The sequence below is a fragment of the Coregonus lavaretus genome, assembly GCF_964263955.1.
Source record: "Coregonus lavaretus genome assembly, chromosome: 30".
Taxonomy (NCBI): Eukaryota; Metazoa; Chordata; class Actinopteri; order Salmoniformes; family Salmonidae; genus Coregonus; species Coregonus lavaretus.
This window is the reverse complement of record NC_140017.1, coordinates 31,477,519-31,498,232: the sequence shown is the minus strand read 5'-3', so window position 1 is coordinate 31,498,232 and position 20,714 is coordinate 31,477,519. Positions and strand designations below refer to the sequence as shown.

The window sequence follows — 20,714 nt, the reverse complement described above, 5'->3', positions numbered from 1 at the left end:
TCCTCCATGCTTCACGGTGGGAACCACACATGCGGAGATCATCCGTTCACCTACTCTGCGTCTCACAAAGACACGACGGTTGGAACCAAAAATCTCAAATTTGGACTCATCAGACCAAAGGACAGATTTCCACCGGTCTAATGTCCATTGCTCGTGTTTCTTGACCCAAGCAAGTCTCTTCTTCTTATTGGTGTCCTTTAGTAGTGGTTTCCTTGCAGCAATTCGACCATGAAGGCCTGATTCACGCAGTCTACTCTGAACAGTTATTGTTGAGATGTGTCTGTTACTTGAACTCTGTGAAGCATTTATTTGAGCTGCAATCTGAGGTGCAGTTAACTCGAATGAATTTGTCCTCTGCAGCAGAGGTAACTCTGGGTCTTCCTTTCCTGTGGCGGTCCTCATGAGAGCCAGTTTCATCATAGCGCTTGATGGTTTTTGCAACTGCACTTGAAGAAACTTTCGAAGTTCTTGAAATGTTCCGTATTGACTGACCTTCATGTCTTAAAGTAATGATGGACTGTCGTTTCTCTTTGCTTATTTGAACTGTTCTTGACATAATTTGGACTTGGTCTTTTTCCAAATAGGGCTATCTTCTGTATACCATCCCTACATTGTCACAACACAACTGATTGGCTCAAACGCATTAAGAAATTAACTTAAAACAAGGCACACCTGTTAATTGAAATGCATTCCAGGTGACTACCTCATGAAGCTGGTTGAGAGAATGCGAAGTGTGCAAAGCTGTCATCAAGGCAAAGGGTGGCTACTTTGAAGGATCTCAAATAGAAAATATATTTTGATTTGTTTAACACTTTTTTGGTTACTACATGATTCCATATGTGTTATTTCACATTTCTTCACATTTTATTGTTTTACAAAGTGGGATTAAAATGGATTTAATTGTAATTTTTTTTGTCAACCATCTACAAAAAATACTTGTCAATTCTTTTTACGCTTTATGAAAAATAAAACACTAATATAACTTGATTAGATAAGTATTCACACTTCATTCATACATGTTAGAAACACATTTGACAGCGATTACAGCTGTGAGTCTTCTTGGATAAGTCTCATAAGAGCTTTGCACACCTGTGTATTATTTTCAAAATTATTCAAGCTCTGTCAAGGTGTTGGGGATAGACAGCAATTTTCTAGTCTTGCCATAGATTTTCACGCAGATTTAAGTCCAAACTTTCAAAACAGGAACATTCACTGTCTTCTTGGTAAGCAACTCCATTGTAGATTTGGCTTTGCGTTGTAGGTTATTATCCTGCTGAAAGGTCAATTCCTCTCCCAGTGTCTGGTGTAAAGCAGACTGAACCAGGTTTTCCTCTAGGATTTTGCCTGTGCTTAGCTCCATCCCATTCTTTACCGATGTCAAGCATACCCATACCATGATGCAGCCACCACCATGCTTGAAAATAAGGAGGCAGTTACTCTGTGATGTGTTGTTGGATTTGCCCCAAACATAAGGCTTTGTATTTAGGCCAAAAAGTGTATTCCTTTGCTGTGTTTTTATGCAGTATTGCAGTGCCTTGTTGAATACATGTTATTCTGTATATTTTATTTTATTTTATTAGTCTTTTCACTCTGTCGTTTAGGTCATTGTTGTAGAGTCCATCCTCAGTTTTCTCCCATCATAGCCATTGAACTCTGTAGCTGTTTTAAAATAACCAATGGTCTCACGGTGACATCCCTAAGCAGTTTCCTTCCTGTCCTGCAGCTCCGTTCAGAAGGACGACTGCATCTTAGGTTGTGTCTGGGTGGTTTAATACATCATCCACAGCATAATTATTAACTTGACCATGCTTAAAGATATATGCAACGTCTAATTTGTTATTGTTGCATATCTACCAGTCACCGCCCTTCTTTGAGGCTTTCGAAAAGCTCCCTGGTCTTTGTAATTGAATCTGTGCTTGAAATTCAATACTTAACTGAGGGACCTTACAGATGTATGTATGGGGGACAGAGGAAGGGGTAGTCATTCAAAAATCATGTCAACCCCTATTATTTCACACAGTGAATCCATATAACTTATTATGTTTTTTATTTTTTTTGGCAGCCATATTGGTCAGGGAGATACCCAAACCAGTCTAATTGGAATTAATGGCGGTAGAGGCATAATCCTGATTTTACTTATGGCAGAAAATAAAAGTAAGTCATGTGATACACTACATTACCAAAAGTATGTGGACACCTGCTCGTCGAACATCTCGTTCAAAAATCATGGGCATTAATATGGAGTTGGTCCCTCATCTGCTGCTATAACAGCCTCCACTCTTTATTAGGCCTGGCTTGCAGTCGGCGTTCCAATTCATCCCAAAGGTGTTCGATGGGGTTGAGATCAGGGCTCTGTGCAGGCCAGTCAAGTTCTTCCACACTGATCTCGACAAACCATTTCTGTATGAACCTCGCTTTGTGTCTGGGGGCTTCGTCATGTTGAAACAGCAAAGGGCCTTCGCCAAACTGTTGCCACAAAGTTGGAAGCACAGAATCGTCTAAAATGTTATTGTATGCTGTAGCGTTAAGATTTCCCTTCACTGGAACTAAGGGCCATAGCCCAAACCAGTATTCCTCCTCCACCAAACTTTACAGTTGGCACTCAGCATTGGGGCAGTATACATTCTCCTGGCATCCACCAAACCCAGATTTGTCCGTCGGACTGCCAGATGGTGAAGCGTGATTCATCACTCCAGAGAACGCGTTTCCACTGCTCGAGAGTCCAATGGCGGCGAGCTTTACACCACTCCAGCCGACGTTTGGTATTGCGCATGGTGATCTTAGGCTTGTGTGCGGCTGCTCGGCCATGGAAACCCATTTAATGAAGCTCCCGACGAACAGTTAATGTGCTGACGTTGCTTCCAGAGGCAGTTTGGAACTCTGTAGTGAGTGTTGCAGCCGAGGACAGACGATTTTTACGCGCTACGAGCTTCAGCACTCGGCAGTCCCGTTCTGTGAGCTTGTGTGGCCTACCACTTCGCGGCTGAGTCATTGTTGCTCCTAGATTTTTCCACTTCACAATAACAGCGCTTACAGCTCTAGCAGGGCAGAAATTTGACAAACTGACTTGTTGGAAAGGTAGCATCCTATGACGGTGCCATGTTGAAAGTCACTGATCTCTTCAGTAAGGCCAATCTGCTGCCAAGGCTGTGTGCTCGATTTATACAACTGTTAGCAACGGGTGTGGCTGAAATAGCCGAATCCACCAATTTTGAAGGGGTGTCCACATACTTTTGCATATATACAGTGCATTCGGAAAATATTCAGACCCCTTCACATTCTGTTACGTTACAGCCTTATTCTAAAATAGATTAAATTGTTTTTTTCCCTCATCAATCTACACGCAATACCCCATAATGACAAAGCGAAAACAGGTTTTTATACATTTTTGAAAATCTAAAAAATTAAAAACTGAAATATTACATTTACATAAGTGTTCAGACCCTTTACTCAGTACTTTGTTGAAGCACCTTTGGTAGCGATTACAGCCTCGAGTCTTCTTGGGTATGACAGTACAAGCTTGGTACAACTGTATTTGGGGAGTTTCTCCCGTTCTTCTCTGCAGATCCTCTCAAGCTCTGTCAGGTTGGATGGGGAGTGTCGCTGCACAGCTATTTTCAGGTCTCTCCAGAGATGTTCGATCGGGTTCAAGTCCGGGCTCTGGCTTGGCCACTCAAGGACATTCAGAGACTTGTCCCAAAGCCACTCCTGCATTGTCTTGGCTGTGTGCTTAGTGTCATTGTCCTGTTGGAAGGTGAACCTTCGCCACAGTCTGAGATCCTGAGCGCTCTGGAGCAGGTTTTCACCAAGGATCTCTCTGTACTTTGCTCCGTTCATCTTTCCCTCAATCCTGACTAGTCTCCCAGTCCCTGCCGCTGAAGAACATCCCCACAGCATAATGATGCTGCCACCACAATGCTTCACATTGTGATGGCGCCAGATTTCCTCCAGACGTGACGCTTGGCATTCAGGCCAAAGTTCAATCTTGGTTTCATCAGGCCAGAGATTCTTGTTTCTCATGGTCTGAGAGTCTTAAAGTGCCTTTTGGCAAAGACCAAGCGGGCTGTCATGTGCCTTTTACTGAGGAGTGGCTTCCGTCTTGCCACTCCTACCATAAAGGCCTGATTGATGGAGTACTGCAGAGATGGTTGACCTTCTGGAAGGTTCTCCCATCTCCACAGAGGAACTCAGGAGCTCTTTCAAAGTGACCATCGGGTTTTTGGTCACCCCCGATTGCTCAGTTTGGCCGGGCAGCCAGCTCTAGGAGAGTCTTGGTGGTACCAAACTTCTTCCATTTAAGAATGATGGAGACCACTGTGTTCTTGGGGACCTTCAGTGCTGCAGATTTCTAAAAACTGGTTTTTGCTTTGTCATTATGAGGTACTGTGTGTAGATTGATGAGAAAAAAAGTAAAGGGGTCTGAATACTTTCCGAATGCACTGTAAGTATATCAGAAATGGTGTAATAAAATTGTCAACCTAAAATGTTGTCATATAATTATAAATACAATGTTCTGTATAAATAGCCTCTTAAAATATATGTAAACAGACCATAAATGTCTCGGGGCTCAATTTTCGGCTGGCGTTAAGGCGGCGCTTGTGTCATACGCAGGTTAGTTTGCAATTTCCAGCCCTAACGCCAGGTTCTTTTATCAGCTCGCTGGCGCTCAGATGGAAATGTTTGAGGTGTGTCCTTAAAAACATGATCCAAATTGCCAATTTCAGGTAGCACTGATAGGGATATTTAAGACCAACCAATACCTGGTTTTAGCGGTAACGCAGTTGGTTATGTCATGAATTTTGACCTCGGAAACTCAGCCTATCCAGCTGTGATGCACACTGCCCCTATGCGCATGGAACAAGAGCTAATGTGCTTTTGGTGCCTGTATACTTCGTATTTATATTTAGTTTTATTTGGCATAGCCTCTCCTCTCAATACAGGCTTTTTGTCCTGCCCAATGCAATCGTGAAGTAGTCAAGACTGTCGATAAAGGGTTTGGCTCCTGAGATCACTTGGAAATAAATCTTAATCACCAAAGCTTTATTAAAATAAAACGTTTGAGAGGAGTAGAACAGTGAGCAGACATTCCCTTATCTAGCATTGCAGGCAGGCCCACATTATTTTTGGCCATTCAGGTCAGGTTTTGGACGTGCGTAAAACACTGTCCATGATGTAGATTGTGTCCATGCCCATCATGAAACGACAGATGAGAACCACGGTAAACCTTGTATTTAGAAGTAACCTGTAACAATTGTTTGTTTTCCATTTCATATGTTGAAAACCCAAGCCCTCCCTTAGGCCTACTATAACGAAGGCTGGTTCAACAGCAATTTGTCTTTTTTATCCTGGAGATTTTTATGATATCATTACATTTTACATTTGTTGTTGAAAAACAAATAGTGCTTGTTTTTCTTATTTTATTGCAACCAATCTTATTAGAATGATTCACCTTCCTGGTTTTACGGTTACAGCGTCCGTGCCGCGCATGCAATGCAACTTCTGGAGATGTTTGAATGCGATCTGTCCTCTAAAACTGTCTGGCTAGCTAGCTAACAAACATAAAGTGCAGATAAATTATTCCATTCATTATTTTACACGATCACGGCAAACCATGGTTGACCAACTCCCTGACCAAAATGGCTGACATTTATCAAATCAAATCGAAGTTTATTGGTCGTGTACACAGTTCAGCAGGTGTTATAGCGGTGCAACAAAATGCTTATGTTACAAGCTCCTAACAATGCAGTCAAATGTCAAACAGCTAGAAACATTTATTTTTTTTTTTAAGTAAAAAGAGGGAGGAATGCAAGAAATCAAGAATTGCGGGACGAATCCAATTAACAACCCAAAATGCAACCCAAAATGCAATCGATACATATGTACACCGGGGTAATTAACACAAGCTAAACTAAGAATGACATGTACAGCAGTAGATACATAAAACATTAGGAGCACCTTCTTAATATTGACTTGCACCCCCATTTGCCCTCAGAAGAGCCTCAATTCGTTAGGACATGGACTCTACTCTCAAAAACTTTCCACAGGGATTCTTGCCCATGTTGACTCCAATGCTTCCCAAAGTTGTCAAGTTGGCTGGATGTACTTTGGTTGGTGGACCATTCTTGATACACACGGAAAACTGTTGAGTGTGAAACCCAGCAGCGTTGCAGTTCTTGACACACTCAAACTGGTCCGCCTGGCACCTACTACCTTACCCCGTTCAAAGGCACTTAAATATTTTGTCTTGCCCATTCACCCTCTGAATGGCACACATACACAATCCATGTCTGTTGTCACTCACTCACTCACTTACTCACTCACACATTAACTAACACACACTAATTTACTCTCAAACTCACACACATTAGCACACACACAATGCATGTACACTACACACGGAACTGTACACCTTTCTATAGATGCAGTTAAAGTCATTAAGACTGCTCACAAAAACACAGCAGATAATTAACCCCATCACTTTCTATACACTGACTCACCTCCAGTTGTTTATCATGCTTTATCAAATTATGATAATTTGCGTCTCTAAAAGCAAATGCATTTGCAAAGGTATGTGTGTGTGTGTGTGTGTTCTAAATCCTCTCCCCTCTCCCTCCAGGCCCACCTTCCGTTACTTCACGTGGCACACCTGTGTGCTTGGCATCGTGGGCTGTGCTGTCATGATGTTCCTGATCAACTCTATCTACGCCTCAGCCTCCATCGCCTTCATGCTGCTGCTACTCCTGCTCATCCATTACCTCAGCCCGACCAGCAGCTGGGGCTATATCAGCCAGGCTCTCATCTTCCACCAGGTACACAGTACAGTGTGTACACACACACACTTCTGCTGCTCATCCACTTCCTCAGCTACATCAGTCTGTAGAACATTATGACATGACATCATCCTCTAGGGTTGAGCGGTATCCAGTTTTTCATATCATTTAACTGTCCTCCTCATCTCGGGATTTACGGTATTACCGGTTTAGTACACAAGGGGTCGCCCAAAAAATCCTATTGGGCGTCTATTACCAGAATGCTAACAAAATTGGCACAATTAATAGTGAATTTCCATGGAGGCTGCTATCTAAGGACTGTATGTTAACGAGCGCAAACGAAAATAAATGAATTGCAAAGACAGGCAATCTAGCTCATAAAGTTATACATCGGTAGGAGCTACCGAATGTCATTTTTGGTGAGTTTGGACATTTACAAGCGAATGTGAATAAGAGACGTTGTACAATTGAACCCATTTTTGATGCATGCTTGTCTGAAGGAACAACAACAGTACTGTCTCTGGAGCAGCATGTGTACATGTGTCTGGATTCGCTAGGGCAATGGGCCTGCCTGCTCTGCTCGGAGAGGAGGGGGGAGGAGCAGACAGGCCGAGAACAGAGAAGGAAAAAGCAAGATAACAGTGGCAGCTTTACAGAGAACTCATCCAAAGGGCTTTGACTTCTCAAACACGGCAGTAAGATAACACAATATGATGCCCCGTCAACTTATTAATTCAGCCACTTACTTAGATAACTAGCAAGTTAAAGTTAGGGGTCACATTAACGCAGAATTCTTTCACGCAGGAAAAACATATAATTTGCATAAATGCTGTGTTTTGTAAACGCGGATCTAAAATGCTTCTTGTTGTAATTTCTGCTCGGCAGCAGACTAATGTTGTGCTTCAGTTGCACTTCTCCACTCGGATGAAAATTCACGAACAGGCATTCTATCAGCAGACAGCTCTCTGACTGATGTGGAGCTACTTTTCTCTGGTACTTTTCTCAGTGTAACCAGCCTACTTTTCTCTGGTACTTTTCTCAGTGTAACCAGCCTACTTTTCTCTGGTACTTTTCTCAGTGTAACCAGCCTACTTTTCTCTGGTACTTTTCTCAGTGTAACCAGTCTACTTTTCTCTGGTACTTTTCTCAGTGTAACCAGCCTACTTTTCTCTGGTACTTTTCTCAGTGTAACCAGCCTACTTTTCTCTGGTACTTTTCTCAGTGTAACCAGCCTACTTTTCTCTGGTACTTTTCTCAGTGTAACCAGTCTACTTTTCTCTGGTACTTTTCTCAGTGTAACCAGCCTACCTTTCTCCGGTAAAATGCTAGATTAACTTTAAAACATAGGAAATGAAGCTGGCTACATTCTTTCTTTTGATAAACATTAGAAATATAATGGCCATGCATCATTTGGGCAAAAAATACCTTGCTTTTTCATTGTAAGCTCCTTTACTTGTGTGGCTGCCAGCCAAATAACGTTGCACTTCTGTTGTCGTGACTTTCGATATAAAACGCCACCCCTGTCAATACACAGCTGGACTCACCTCAGTCACCTGCTCCCGCTTTCTCCCGTTGTGTTATTTACAAACAAACATGTGGCTCAACTATGGTAAGCTTCATAATGTAAAATAATGTGCCAGGTGAAATGAAGAACGCAATTTGCTTTATCTCCTAATCTATTGCACAAGTATGAAAATGTATTGAAAAACTTCAAATAAATAGTTTCAACGGTATTGAAAAACCATCCCGTGGCTATTTCCAAATACCCCGGTATAAGGTATATACGGTATACCGCCCAAGCCTCTCAACCAGAAGTATTTGTATATTTGTCCTCTATTCTACAAGCCTTTTGCTCTACACACCATATTTTCAAGGAGGGGGTACTGTTGCCAGGAGGGACCGTTGCCAAGGGGATGGTTTCCAGGGCAGTGAGGTGCCAGGAGCCTGTCAAAAGCTAGGCTGCTCCAGGAGCATTATTACAGCCACTTAACTTATTGAGCCTTTCTCCTCCACTGCTCCCTCTCTCCTCCTCTCCTCCCCATCCCCCCGTCCCCAGGGAGAGAGGGAAACGAGGGGAACGCGGAGAGACTGGCCCACTTAGATTAAACTAACGTGTGTGTCTGGGGATTACGAGGGTGCATGTTTCGGCAGTGCTCCGTATGGATCGGTGCCAACTGGGTGACATTGAGGAAAGACATAGAAGGGATTCATGTGATCCAGCCAAGGAGATACAAGCTGATAGTACAGAGGGATGGAGATAGTATTGAAGGTGTGATCGACATGAAGATGAGTTTATAGATGACTAAAATAAGAGAAGTTAAGAAAAGTTGGAAATGCAATGGAAAAGGTGATGAGATAGAGAGGAGGAGTGATTGAGAAAATAAGTGATGGAGATGGTTCACAAGAGAGGATGATTGAGAGAGACGGAGAGATGGAGTGGTAGATGAGTGGAGGAGGCAGAAGCCCGTTGACTCCAGGACCTCGCTCTGTTTAGCATAAACTTTGATAATGATGATTAAGATGTTAATGATTGTGTTATGAGTGTTTAGTGTTCTCATCATTAGCAGTATGTACATGCACATACTCTCACATAAACATACATACACACGCATTTACATGCATGCACACACTAATTATTCACATGAGGTTGTCTGGTCATAAGCATGGTTTCAGTACTTTGTATCATAGTGTTTAATTATTCAAATACTTGGTTGGCTAGGTAACAGGAATGAATATAGGATAGGCAGTTTTATGTTCCAAACTTGGAATGTTTCAACAGTAGTCCTGTAGAGCTCTGTGATTTGATGTTCTGAGAATATGGCGGGAGGTCGGCGGTACTGCCGTTCCATAATGATAACTCTCTTCATGGCCACCACACACACACCCCTCCTACACACTCCCTGGTCTGCAGTCTCTGCCACGGTCTCATGTCTTAATGGGATTCTGATTGTGGATCCAATTTGTTTCTGCAGTGGCGGAATCCTTCTGATTTAGACCAGACAGACACAGACACACACGCACTCTGCAGACAGGGGGCGTGGTGTGGGGGTGCACAGGAACTTGTCTGTCAGAGGAGAGTAAAGGAAGGGTTTTATGCAGAGAGTGTCGAACTTTAGCAATATACACCATGTTTGTAGTTGCCAGTAGTAACCAGATCTGTTTGTAATTTAGCCAACTCCTCTGTGGTTTGTTGTTGTACCATACATATACATATACCTCCCGAGTGGCCGGCCGCGACCGGGAGACCCATGGGGCGGCGCACAGTTGGCCCAGCGTCGTCCAGGGTAGGGGAGGGATTGGCCGGCAGGGATGTAGCTCAGTTGGTAGAGCATGGCGTTTGCAACGCCAGGGTTGTGGGTTCGATTCCCACGGTGGGCCAGTATGAAAAATAAAAAAATTATGTATGCACTCACTAACTGTAAGTCGCTCTGGATAAGAGCGTCTGCTAAATGACTAAAAAATGTAAACATAATGTATATGACATGAACATGTATGGTATAACAATGAACAACTGAGGAGTTTGCCAAATAATCTAGCCACTAGGCTACAGTAGTAGCAACATGCCTTGGCAACCAACCTACTGTACAGATGTTCACTGAAAGCCCACACTAACACACGGTTATCTTAACAGTATTGCATTTTTCATGTAGCCTACTTTTGGCCAGCTAATAGTCTAACCACCGATCAATCAACATTATGGACTAAAAGTATTTTGCTGTGACAATATAGGTCAAATTAAGATTCTACATCTGTGTGTTGCAACCACTTAGCACTCCAGTCATCCAGTCCTGATTTAACTATTGTGTATGCAGTATAGAGCAGTGGTTTCCAACAATGGGTACTAGGACCCCTGGGGGTACTTGGCCTATCCACAGGGGGTACTTGAAGACTCATGAGACCATAGGCTTACTGGTAAAATTCACGAGGGGGCACTTCAGGGGTACTCCCTCGGGCAGAGCTAAATTCAGTTGGTGGTACAGTAACCAAAAAAGGTTGGGAACCACTGCAGGAGAATACAGTATACAGCTCTGTTGTAACCTAACTCCTCTCTCTCCTTCCTTCTCCTCCAGGTGCGTAAGTACCTGTTGATGTTGGATGTGCGTAAGGACCATGTGAAGTTCTGGAGACCCCAGGTGTTGCTGATGGTGTCTAACCCTCGTAGCAGTGTAGGTCTCATCACCTTCATCAACGACATCAAGAAGAGTGGTCTCTATGTCCTGGGACATGTACAGCTAGGAGACCTGGGTAAGAGGACATTTGGAGACGTTGGGTTTTCAAGAATAAAGAAGCATTTCACTTTTCACTTCCATTATTCACCAAGATTGGATGAATACCTCACACTGATCCATCGCAATTCAGGCTTCTTGGTGAATGTCTAGCGGAAATGTGTTAGACTGAGTTGAAGTCAAAGCAATGTTTGAAGAAGTATGTCTCTGACTTGGCTAGTTCAGTACAGTAACTAAAGCTATATGTGTGGTAAGCCAGGCTGCTTACCAGTGTGTGAAGTTTATTAGGTGCACCACCTCATTCCCAAAAATGTTTCGCTCCTACAGACAGTGAGTCACGTTGCTGTGGCTTGCTATATATAGCATCGGTGCCAGGCGCGCCGGTTCCAGTATCTCAGAAACGGCCAGCCTCCTGGGCTTTTCACACGCACGTCGGTGTCTAGGGTTTACCGAGAATGGTGCGACAAACAAAAAACAACCAGTCAGCGGCAGTTCTGTGGGTGAAAACAGCGCGTTGATGAGAGAGGTCGAAGGAGAATGGCAAGAATCGTGGAAGCTAACAGGCGGGCCACAAATGGGAAAATAACGGCGCAGTACAACAGTGGTGTGCACCAGGGGTTCCCAAACTTGTTCATTCAGGCCCCCCTTCCAGCATTGGAGAACATCCTGCACCGACCCGTCGCGCCCACACAGTTTGGGAACCACTGCAGAACGGTATCTCGGAATGCACAACTCGTCGGTCCTTGTCACAGATGGGCTATTACAGCAGACGACCACACCAGGTTCCACTCCAACAACTAAAAACAAGAAGAAGCGCCTCCAGTGGGCACGCAATCACCAACACTGGACGATTGAGGAGTGGAAAAACATCACCTGGTCCGCTGAATCCCAGTTCCTGTTGCGTCATGCTGATGTCAGAGTCAGGATTTGGCATAAGCCGCATGAGTCCATGGCCCCATCCTGCCTGGTGTCAACAGTACAGGCTGGTGATGGTGGTGTAATGGAGTGGGGAATGTTTTCCTGGCACACATTAGGTCCCTTGATACCAATTGAGCAACATTTCCATGCCCCAAAGAATTCAGACTGTTTTGGATGCATAGGGGGGTCTGACCCGGTACTAGATGTGTGTACCTAATAAACTGTGTGTAGTGCTAGACTTTCAGTGGTGACCGAGCTCCTCCTGTATTGACAGGCCCAGCCTCGCGCTCTCTCGTGTGTGTGTGTCTCTCTCGTGTGTCTCTCTCTCTCTCTCTCTCTCGTGTCTCTCTCTCTCTCTCGTGTCTCTCTCTCGTGTCTCTCTCTCTCTCTCGTGTCTCTCTCTCTCTCTCGTGTCTCTCTCTCTCTCGTGTCTCTCTCTCTCTCTCTCTCTCGTCTCTCTCTCGTGTGTCGCTCTCTCGTGTCGCTCTCTCTCTCGTGTCTCTATTCTCGTGTGTCTCTCTCATGTCTCTCTCTCTCTCTCATGTCTCTCTCTCTCGTCTCTCTCTCTCTCTCGTGTGTCTCGCTCTCTCTCGTGTGTCTCTCTCTCTCTCGTGTGTCTCTCTCTCTCGTGTCTCTCTCTCGTGTCTCTCTCTCTCTCTCTCGTGTGTCTCTCTCTCTCGTGTCACTCTCTCGTGTGTCTCTCTCTCTCTCTCTCTCTCTCTCTCTCTCTCTCTCTCTCTCTCGTGTGTCTCTCTCTCTCTCTCTCTCGTGTGTCTCTCTCTCTCTCTCTCTCGTGTGTCTCTCTCTCTCTCTCTCGTGTGTCTCTCTCTCTCTCTCGTGTGTCTCTCTCTCTCTCTCTCGTGTGTCTCTCTCTCTCTCTCTCGTGTCTCTCTCTCTCGTGTGTCTCTCTCTCTCTCTCTCGTGTGTCTCTCTCTCTCTCTCTCGTGTCTCTCTCTCTCTCTCTCGTGTGTCTCTCTCTCTCTCTCTCTCGTGTGTCTCTCTCTCTCTCTCTCGTGTGTCTCTCTCTCTCTCTCGTGTCTCTCTCTCGTGTCTCTCTCTCTCTCTCGTGTCTCTCTCTCTCTCGTGTCTCTCTCGTCTCTCTCTCTCTCTCTCTCTCTCTCATGTCTCTCTCTCTCGTGTCTCTCTCTCTCTCTCTCTCTCTTGTGTCTCTCTCTCTTGTGTCTCTCTCTCTCTCTCGTGTGTCTCTCTCTCTCTCGTGTCTCTCTCTCGTCTCTCTCTCTCGTGTCGCTCTCTCTCGTGTGTCGCTCTCTCGTGTCGCTCTCTCGTGTCTCTATTCTCGTGTGTCTCTCTCTATTCTCGTGTGTCTCTCTCATGTCTCTCTCTCTCGTGTGTCTCTCTCTCTCGTGTGTCTCGCTCTCTCTCGTGTGTCTCTCTCTCTCGTGTCTCTCTCTCGTGTCTCTCTCTCGTGTCTCTCTCTCTCTCTCGTGTGTCTCTCTCTCTCGTGTCTCTCTCTCGTGTCTCTCTCTCGTGTGTCTCTCTCTCTCTCTCTCTCGTGTGTGTCTCTCTCTCTCTCTCTCTCGTGTGTCTCTCTCTCTCTCTCTCGTGTGTCTCTCTCTCTCTCTCGTGTGTCTCTCTCTCTCTCTCGTGTCTCTCTCTCGTGTCTCTCTCTCTCTCTCGTGTCTCTCTCTCTCTCGTGTCTCTCTCGTCTCTCTCTCTCTCTCTCTCTCTCTCATGTCTCTCTCTCTCGTGTCTCTCTCTCTCTCTCTTGTGTCTCTCTCTCTTGTGTCTCTCTCTCTCTCTCTCGTGTGTCTCTCTCTCTCTCGTGTGTCTCTCTCTCTCTCGTGTCTCTCTCTCGTCTCTCTCTCGTGTCGCTCTCTCGTGTCGCTCTCTCTCGTCTCTCTCTCGTGTCGCTCTCTCGTGTCGCTCTCTCTCGTCTCTCTCTCGTGTCGCTCTCTCTCGTGTCGCTCTCTCATGTCGCTCTCTCTCTCGTGTCTCTATTCTCGTGTGTCTCTCTCTATACTCGTGTGTCTCTCTCATGTCTCTCTCTCTCGTGTGTCTCTCTCTCTCGTGTGTCTCTCTCTCTCGTGTGTCTCTCTCTCTCGTGTGTCTCGCTCTCTCTCGTGTGTCTCTCTCTCTCTCTCGTGTGTCTCTCTCTCTCTCGTGTGTCTCTCTCTCTCTTGTGTGTCTCTCTCTCTCTCGTGTGTGTCTCTCTCTCTCGTGTCTCTCTCTCTCTCTCGTGTGTCTCTCTCGTGTGTCTCTCTCTCTCTCTCGTGTGTCTCTCTCTCTCTCTCGTGTGTCTCTCTCTCTCTCTCGTGTCTCTCTCTCTCTCGTGTCTCTCTCTCTCTCTCTCTCTCGTGTGTCTCTCTCTCTCTCTCGTGTGTCTCTCTCTCTCTCGTGTGTCTCTCTCTCTCTCGTGTGTCTCTCTCTCTCTCTCGTGTGTCTCTCTCTCTCTCTCGTGTGTCTCTCTCTCTCTCTCGTGTCTCTCTCTCTCTCTCTCGTGTCTCTCTCTCTCTCTCGTGTCTCTCTCTCTCGTGTCTCTCTCTCTCTCTCGTGTCTCTCTCTCTCTCTCGTGTCTCTCGTGTCTCTCTCTCTCGTCTCTCTCTCTCTCTCGTGTCTCTCTCTCTCGTCTCTCTCTCTCTCGTGTGTCGCTCTCTCTCTCGTGTGTCGCGCTCTCTCTCTCGTGTGTCGCGCTCTCTCTCGTGTGTCGCGCTCTCTCTCGTGTGTCGCGCTCTCTCTCGTGTGTCGCGCTCTCTCTCGTGTGTCGCGCTCTCTCTCGTGTGTCGCGCTCTCTCTCGTGTGTCGCGCTCTCTCGTGTGTCGCTCTCTCTCTCGTGTGTCGCTCTCTCTCTCGTGTGTCGCTCTCTCTCTCGTGTGTCGCTCTCTCTCGTGTGTCGCTCTCTCTCGTGTGTCGCTCTCTCTCGTGTGTCGCTCTCTCTCGTGTGTCGCTCTCTCTCTCGTGTGTCGCTCTCTCTCTTGTGTGTCGCTCTCTCTCTCTCGTGTCGCTCTCTTTCGTGTGTCGCTCTCTCGTGTGTGTCGCTCTCTCGTGTGTCACTCTCTCTCTCGTGTGTCGCTCTCTCTCTCTCGTGTGTCGCTCTCTCTCTCTCGTGTGTCGCTCTCTCTCTCGTGTGTCGCTCTCTCTCTCTCGTGTCTCTCTCTCGTGTCTCTCTCTCTCGTGTGTCTCTCTCTCTCTCGTGTCTCTCTCTCTCTCGTGTGTCGCTCTCTCTCTCGTGTGTCGCTCTCTCTCTCGTGTGTCGCTCTCTCGTGTGTGTCGCTCTCTCGTGTGTCGCTCTCTCTCTCGTGTGTCGCTCTCTCGCTCTCGTGTGTCGCTCTCTCGCTCTCGTGTCTCTCTCTCTCGTGTGTCGCTCTCTCGTGTGTCGCTCTCTCTCTCGTGTGTCGCTCTCTCTCTTGTGTGTCGCTCTCTCTCTCTCGTGTCGCTCTCTTTCGTGTGTCGCTCTCTCGTGTGTGTCGCTCTCTCGTGTGTCACTCTCTCTCTCGTGTGTCGCTCTCTCTCTCTCGTGTGTCGCTCTCTCTCTCGTGTGTCGCTCTCTCTCTCTCGTGTGTCGCTCTCTCTCTCTCGTGTGTCGCTCTCTCTCTCGTGTGTCGCTCTCTCTCTCTCGTGTCTCTCTCTCGTGTCTCTCTCTCTCGTGTGTCTCTCTCTCTCTCGTGTCTCTCTCTCTCTCGTGTGTCGCTCTCTCTCTCGTGTGTCGCTCTCTCTCTCGTGTGTCGCTCTCTCTCTCGTGTGTCGCTCTCTCGTGTGTGTCGCTCTCTCGTGTGTCGCTCTCTCTCTCGTGTGTCGCTCTCTCGCTCTCGTGTGTCGCTCTCTCGCTCTCGTGTCTCTCTCTCTCGTGTGTCGCTCTCTCGTGTGTCGCTCTCTCTCTCGTGTGTCGCTCTCTCTCTTGTGTGTCGCTCTCTCTCTCTCGTGTCGCTCTCTTTCGTGTGTCGCTCTCTCGTGTGTGTCGCTCTCTCGTGTGTGTCGCTCTCTCGTGTGTCACTCTCTCTCTCGTGTGTCGCTCTCTCTCTCTCGTGTGTCGCTCTCTCTCTCGTGTGTCGCTCTCTCTCTCTCGTGTGTCTCTCTCTCGTGTGTCTCTCTCTCTCGTGTGTCTCTCTCTCTCTCGTGTCTCTCTCTCTCGTGTCTCTCTCTCGTGTGTCGCTCTCTCTCTCGTGTGTCGCTCTCTCTCTCGTGTGTCGCTCTCTCGTGTGTCGCTCTCTCGTGTGTGTCGCTCTCTCGTGTGTCGCTCTCTCGTGTGTCGCTCTCTCTCTCGTGTGTCGCTCTCTCTCTCGTGTGTCGCTCTCTCGCTCTCGTGTGTCGCTCTCTCTCTCTCGTGTGTCTCTCTCTCTCTCGTGTGTCTCTCTCTCTCTCGTGTGTCGCTCTCTCGCTCTCGTGTGTCGCTCTCTCTCGTGTGTCGCTCTCTCTCTCGTGTGTCGGTCTCTCTCTCGTGTGTCGGTCTCTCTCTCGTGTGTCGGTCTCTCTCTCGTGTGTCGGTCTCTCTCTCGTGTGTCGGTCTCTCTCTCGTGTCGGTCTCTCTCTCGTGTCGGTCTCTCTCTCGTGTGTCGGTCTCTCTCTCGTGTGTCTCTCTCTCTCGTGTGTGTCTCTCTCTCTCGTGTGTGTGTCTCTCTCTCTCGTGTGTGTGTCTCTCTCTCTCGTGTGTGTCTCTCTCTCTCTTGTGTGTCTCTCTCTCTCTCTCGTGTCTCTCTCTCTCATGTCTCTCTCTCGTGTCTCTTCTGTCTGTAGCTCTTTTGTTCTTCTGTGGCACTCTGCCCAATCAGGTCACAATACAGAGAAATAACTTAATCGCTTATTCTCTAAGAGCACTTGGCAGATAATGGCCCCTGGCCAAAATGTTTGCATAGATATTGATGTTTTGTTTCTCTCTCTCGCTCTCTTTGTCCCCCCCCCACCCCTCTCAGACACGTTACCGTCCGACCCTCTCCAGTGTCGTTATGACTCGTGGTTGTCTCTGGTGGACCACCTCAACATCAAGGCATTTGTCAACCTCACCCTGGCTGACTCAGTACGGCACGGAGTCCAACACCTACTCTTCATCTCTGGCCTAGGTCAGTGATTCTATTCACTACTCTCTGATACCATGTACTCTATTAGCTGTAACTCTGGCCCAACTGTCACTCATACACACCTCTTTTACAATCACATCTCACCCATTCACTCATCTCTCCCTCTTTCCATCCCTCTCTGTCTCTCTAGGTGGGATGAGGCCCAACACCTTGGTCCTGGGTTTCTATGATGACTGCACCCCCAAAGACAAACTCACTGACCCCGCCCTCACAGATGCCGCCGTCGCCACTCAGGACCCCGAGGACGAACACCCGCCCTACCACTTCCCCGCCCTGCGGGCATCCAATGATGGCAAGGAGGAGGGCAACGGAGAAAACGGAAAAGTCATGGGACCCCAAGAATACGTGGCGGTGATCGCAGACGCCATGAAGATGTTGAAGAACGTAGCGCTAGCCCGCTACTTCCACCAGTTCGACCGGGCCTCGACCATCTCCTCGTCCCAAGGGAAGGGTGCTCTGTACGTGGACGTGTGGCCCGTCAACCTGCTGAGACCAGACAGCTCCAGCTACGTAGACACCTGCTCCCTCTTCCTGCTCCAGCTCGCCTGCGTCCTCAACATGGTCCGCGCCTGGCGCCATGCTAGACTCCGCCTCTTTCTGTGTGTGGAGGAAGGGCGGAGTCTGCGAGGCTCTGAGGAGAAGCTGGGTCAGCTGCTGAAGGAGCTGAGGATCAAAGCCAACGTGTACACGGTGCCCTGGGACCAGCAGGTGGCGCTACATTGGCAGAGGCAGGGTGAGGCGGGCAAGAGGAGGCCCTCCCGCCAATCACAGAGAGAGGAGGAGGGGGTGGGGAAGAGGGGGTTGTTTGAGGAGGAGGAAGGAGACAACGACTATGTGAATAGCTTCCCTAGCAACGCCACAAGGCTGTCTGATGAGTATCTGTCGGCCGTTAACAAGTTGATCCTGGAGCAGGCCCGCCCCCCTCCGGCCGTGCGTTTCCTGTATTTGCCCCGCCCCCCTGCTGACACCCGCCGCTACACGGCCTACCTGCGCCAGCTGGACCTGCTCACCAAGGACCTGGGTCCTACCCTGCTCATACACGGGGTTACGCCTGTCCTCACCACCGACCTCTAACCCCTGAACTCTAACCCCAAACTTAAACCAGCTGACCCTTGATTTAAACCCTTATTTCATCCCCTTACCAAATTGCTGCAAGTAGAAGTGGTACTTAGACAAAGGTCAAGGATCCACTTACCTTCCCCAAAGCTGTACTAAAATACAGTACTAATATGTTTCCTCCCTGCCCCTATCCTCCTTATGAATATGGAAGGGTTGCACTGTCCAAAAAGTAAATGATAATAATATATAGATTTTTCTCCTTCAAGGGGACTGAAGTCTGACACTCTGCCAAGTCATTGGAGCTCAGCTAAATGTGTCACGAATTTAGCCGAGGCTGCCCCTCCTCCTTGCTCGGGCAGGTTTCGGCGTTCGTCGTCACCGGCTTACTAGCCACCTCTCCATTTATCATCACTCCATTTGTCTTGTCTTGTCTTGTCAATCACACACACCTGGTACGCATTCCCTCAGTAGTCTGTGTATAAGTGTTCCCTCTGCCCCCTTGTCCTTTGTGAGTGATTGTTCATTGTGAGAGTGAGTAGCTCGGTTGAGAAACGTGACCTTTTAAAAGTTTACAGTTCAAATATGAAAATCCAGCGATCTGTTTATTGCAACAACAACAACAAAATTAAGAAATATATTTGGGTGCTCTTGATCTTTTTTTCCTTTTAGAAATATTTTCCTTTGTACCATTATGACTATGTATTACTGACTGAACCAATCAGAATGACAAAGTGCTCTTGTGTGCCTGGGTGTAGCAGACATTGCACACTCCTCATGTAGGCTTCAGGACCAGTAGTTTCCTTCAACAGGACAAACTCCTGGACCAACTCTAGTCCAACTCTAGTCTACATGGAATCCCATGGATGTTTACTGAAGGGATATCTATTCTATATAGATCTTTCATCTCCATGGAGCCCTTCTATTGGACACTACACTCCTATGCAAATAATTCTGGGATATGACAGGTCCTATGCAGCTCAATTACTTTTTGCTGGAACACAGATACCTGTACATCAACACTATTTTAAATTAAACAAAAAATGTCACTTTTTTAAAAGTACCATCCAAATCATAATATTTTAAAGTGTGTATATTGTGATTGAATAAAGAAGCTGTTTTGTTTAAGTTCTGTGTGATCTTTATTTTAATTTCACATTGTGCATTAGTTTTGAGTCTGCCAGTAATTGATCTAAACCTAGTTGAAGTGTTGATTGATGTGTCTATGTTAAGGTCCGTAAGTATACTGAACAAAAATATAAATGCAACATGTAAGGTGTTGGTCCTGTGTTTCATGAGCTGAAATTAAAGATCCCAGAAATGTTCCATACGCACAAAAAGCGTATTTCTCAAAAATGTGTACAAATTTGTTTACATACGTGTTAGTGAGCATTTCTCCTTTGCCAAGATAATCCATCCACCTGACACCTGTGGCATATCAAGAAGTTGATTAAACAGCATGATCATTACACAGGTGCACCTTGTGCTGGGGACAATAAAAGGCCACTCTAAAATGTGCAGTTTTGTCACTCCGCACAATGCCGCAGATGTCTCAAGTTGTTTTTAGGGCGTGTGCAATTGGCATGCTGCCTGCGGGAATGTTCATTTCTCTACCATAAGCCGCCTCCAACGTCGTTTTAGAGAACTTGGCAGGACGTCCGACCGTCCTCACAACCGCAGACCAAGTGTAAAAATGTCATACGCTTGTTTATATTGGTGCTTATCTCTCAATTGCCCACTGGAGTTTATAGTTTACCCATTACCCACCTTTTTTTAACACTACATCACTGATATTAATACAGAATTGTAATTAATATTCTAATAATTCATGTAATACGATCATCTGTGTGCTCCATTGATGTCTGTGTGGTGCTTGATTGGTAATTCCGTTAATACAAATATGAACACTGCAATTGAGAAAATAGATATCTAAAGAGTTGATTGATTTTATGAAATTCATCATTACAACTGACTGATCAGTCGCTGATGCTACAGTGAGGGAAAAAAGTATTTGATCCCCTGCTAATTTTGTACGTTTGCCCACTGACAAAGAAATTATCAGTCTATAATTTTAATGGTAGGTGTATTTGAACAGTGAGAGACAGAATAACAACAAAAAAATCCAGAAAATCGCATGTCAAAAATGTTATAAATTGATTAGCATTTTAATTAGGGAAATAAGTATTTGACCCCCTCTCAATCAGAAATATTTCTGGCTCCCAGGTGTCTTTTATACAGGTAACGAGCTGAGATTAGGAGCACACTCTTAAAGGGAGTGCTCCTAATCTCAGCTTGTTACCTGTATAAAAGACACCTGTCCACAGAAGCAATCAATCAATCAGATTCCAAACTCGCCACCATGGCCAAGACCAAAGAGCTCTCCAAGGATGTCAGGGACAAGATTGTAGACATACACAAGGCTGGAATGGGCTACAAGACCATCGCCAAGCAGCTTGGTGAGAAGGTGACAACAGTTGGTGCGATTATTCCCTCGGCCTGGGGCGCCAATGAACATCTGAATGATTCAGAGGAGAACTGGGTGAAAGTGTTGTGGTCAGATGAGACCAAAATCGAGCTCTTTGGCATCAACTCAACTCGCCGTGTTTGGAGGAGGAGGAATGGAGGTGGAAACATTATGCTTTGGGGGTGTTTTTCTGCTAAGGGGACAGGACAACTTCACTGCATCAAAGGGACGATGGACGGCGCCATGT

The 20,714-nt window shown here is 46.5% G+C and overlaps 1 protein-coding gene across 1 annotated transcript in view; it reads left to right on the top strand.

The window, feature by feature from the left end:
• LOC311106023 (solute carrier family 12 member 9-like) overlaps positions 1–19,131 on the top strand; it is a 56,536-nt gene extending 37,405 nt beyond the window's left edge. The window contains exons 10-13 of the mRNA XM_084148293.1: positions 6,617–6,809; positions 10,841–11,015; positions 16,783–16,929; positions 17,078–19,131. Of these exons, the coding sequence (XP_084004419.1) occupies positions 6,617–6,809; positions 10,841–11,015; positions 16,783–16,929; positions 17,078–18,021 (1,459 nt within the window). The 3' untranslated portion in view covers positions 18,022–19,131. The remainder of the gene's footprint in view (positions 1–6,616; positions 6,810–10,840; positions 11,016–16,782; positions 16,930–17,077) is intronic.
• The last annotated feature ends 1,583 nt before the right edge of the window (positions 19,132–20,714 follow it).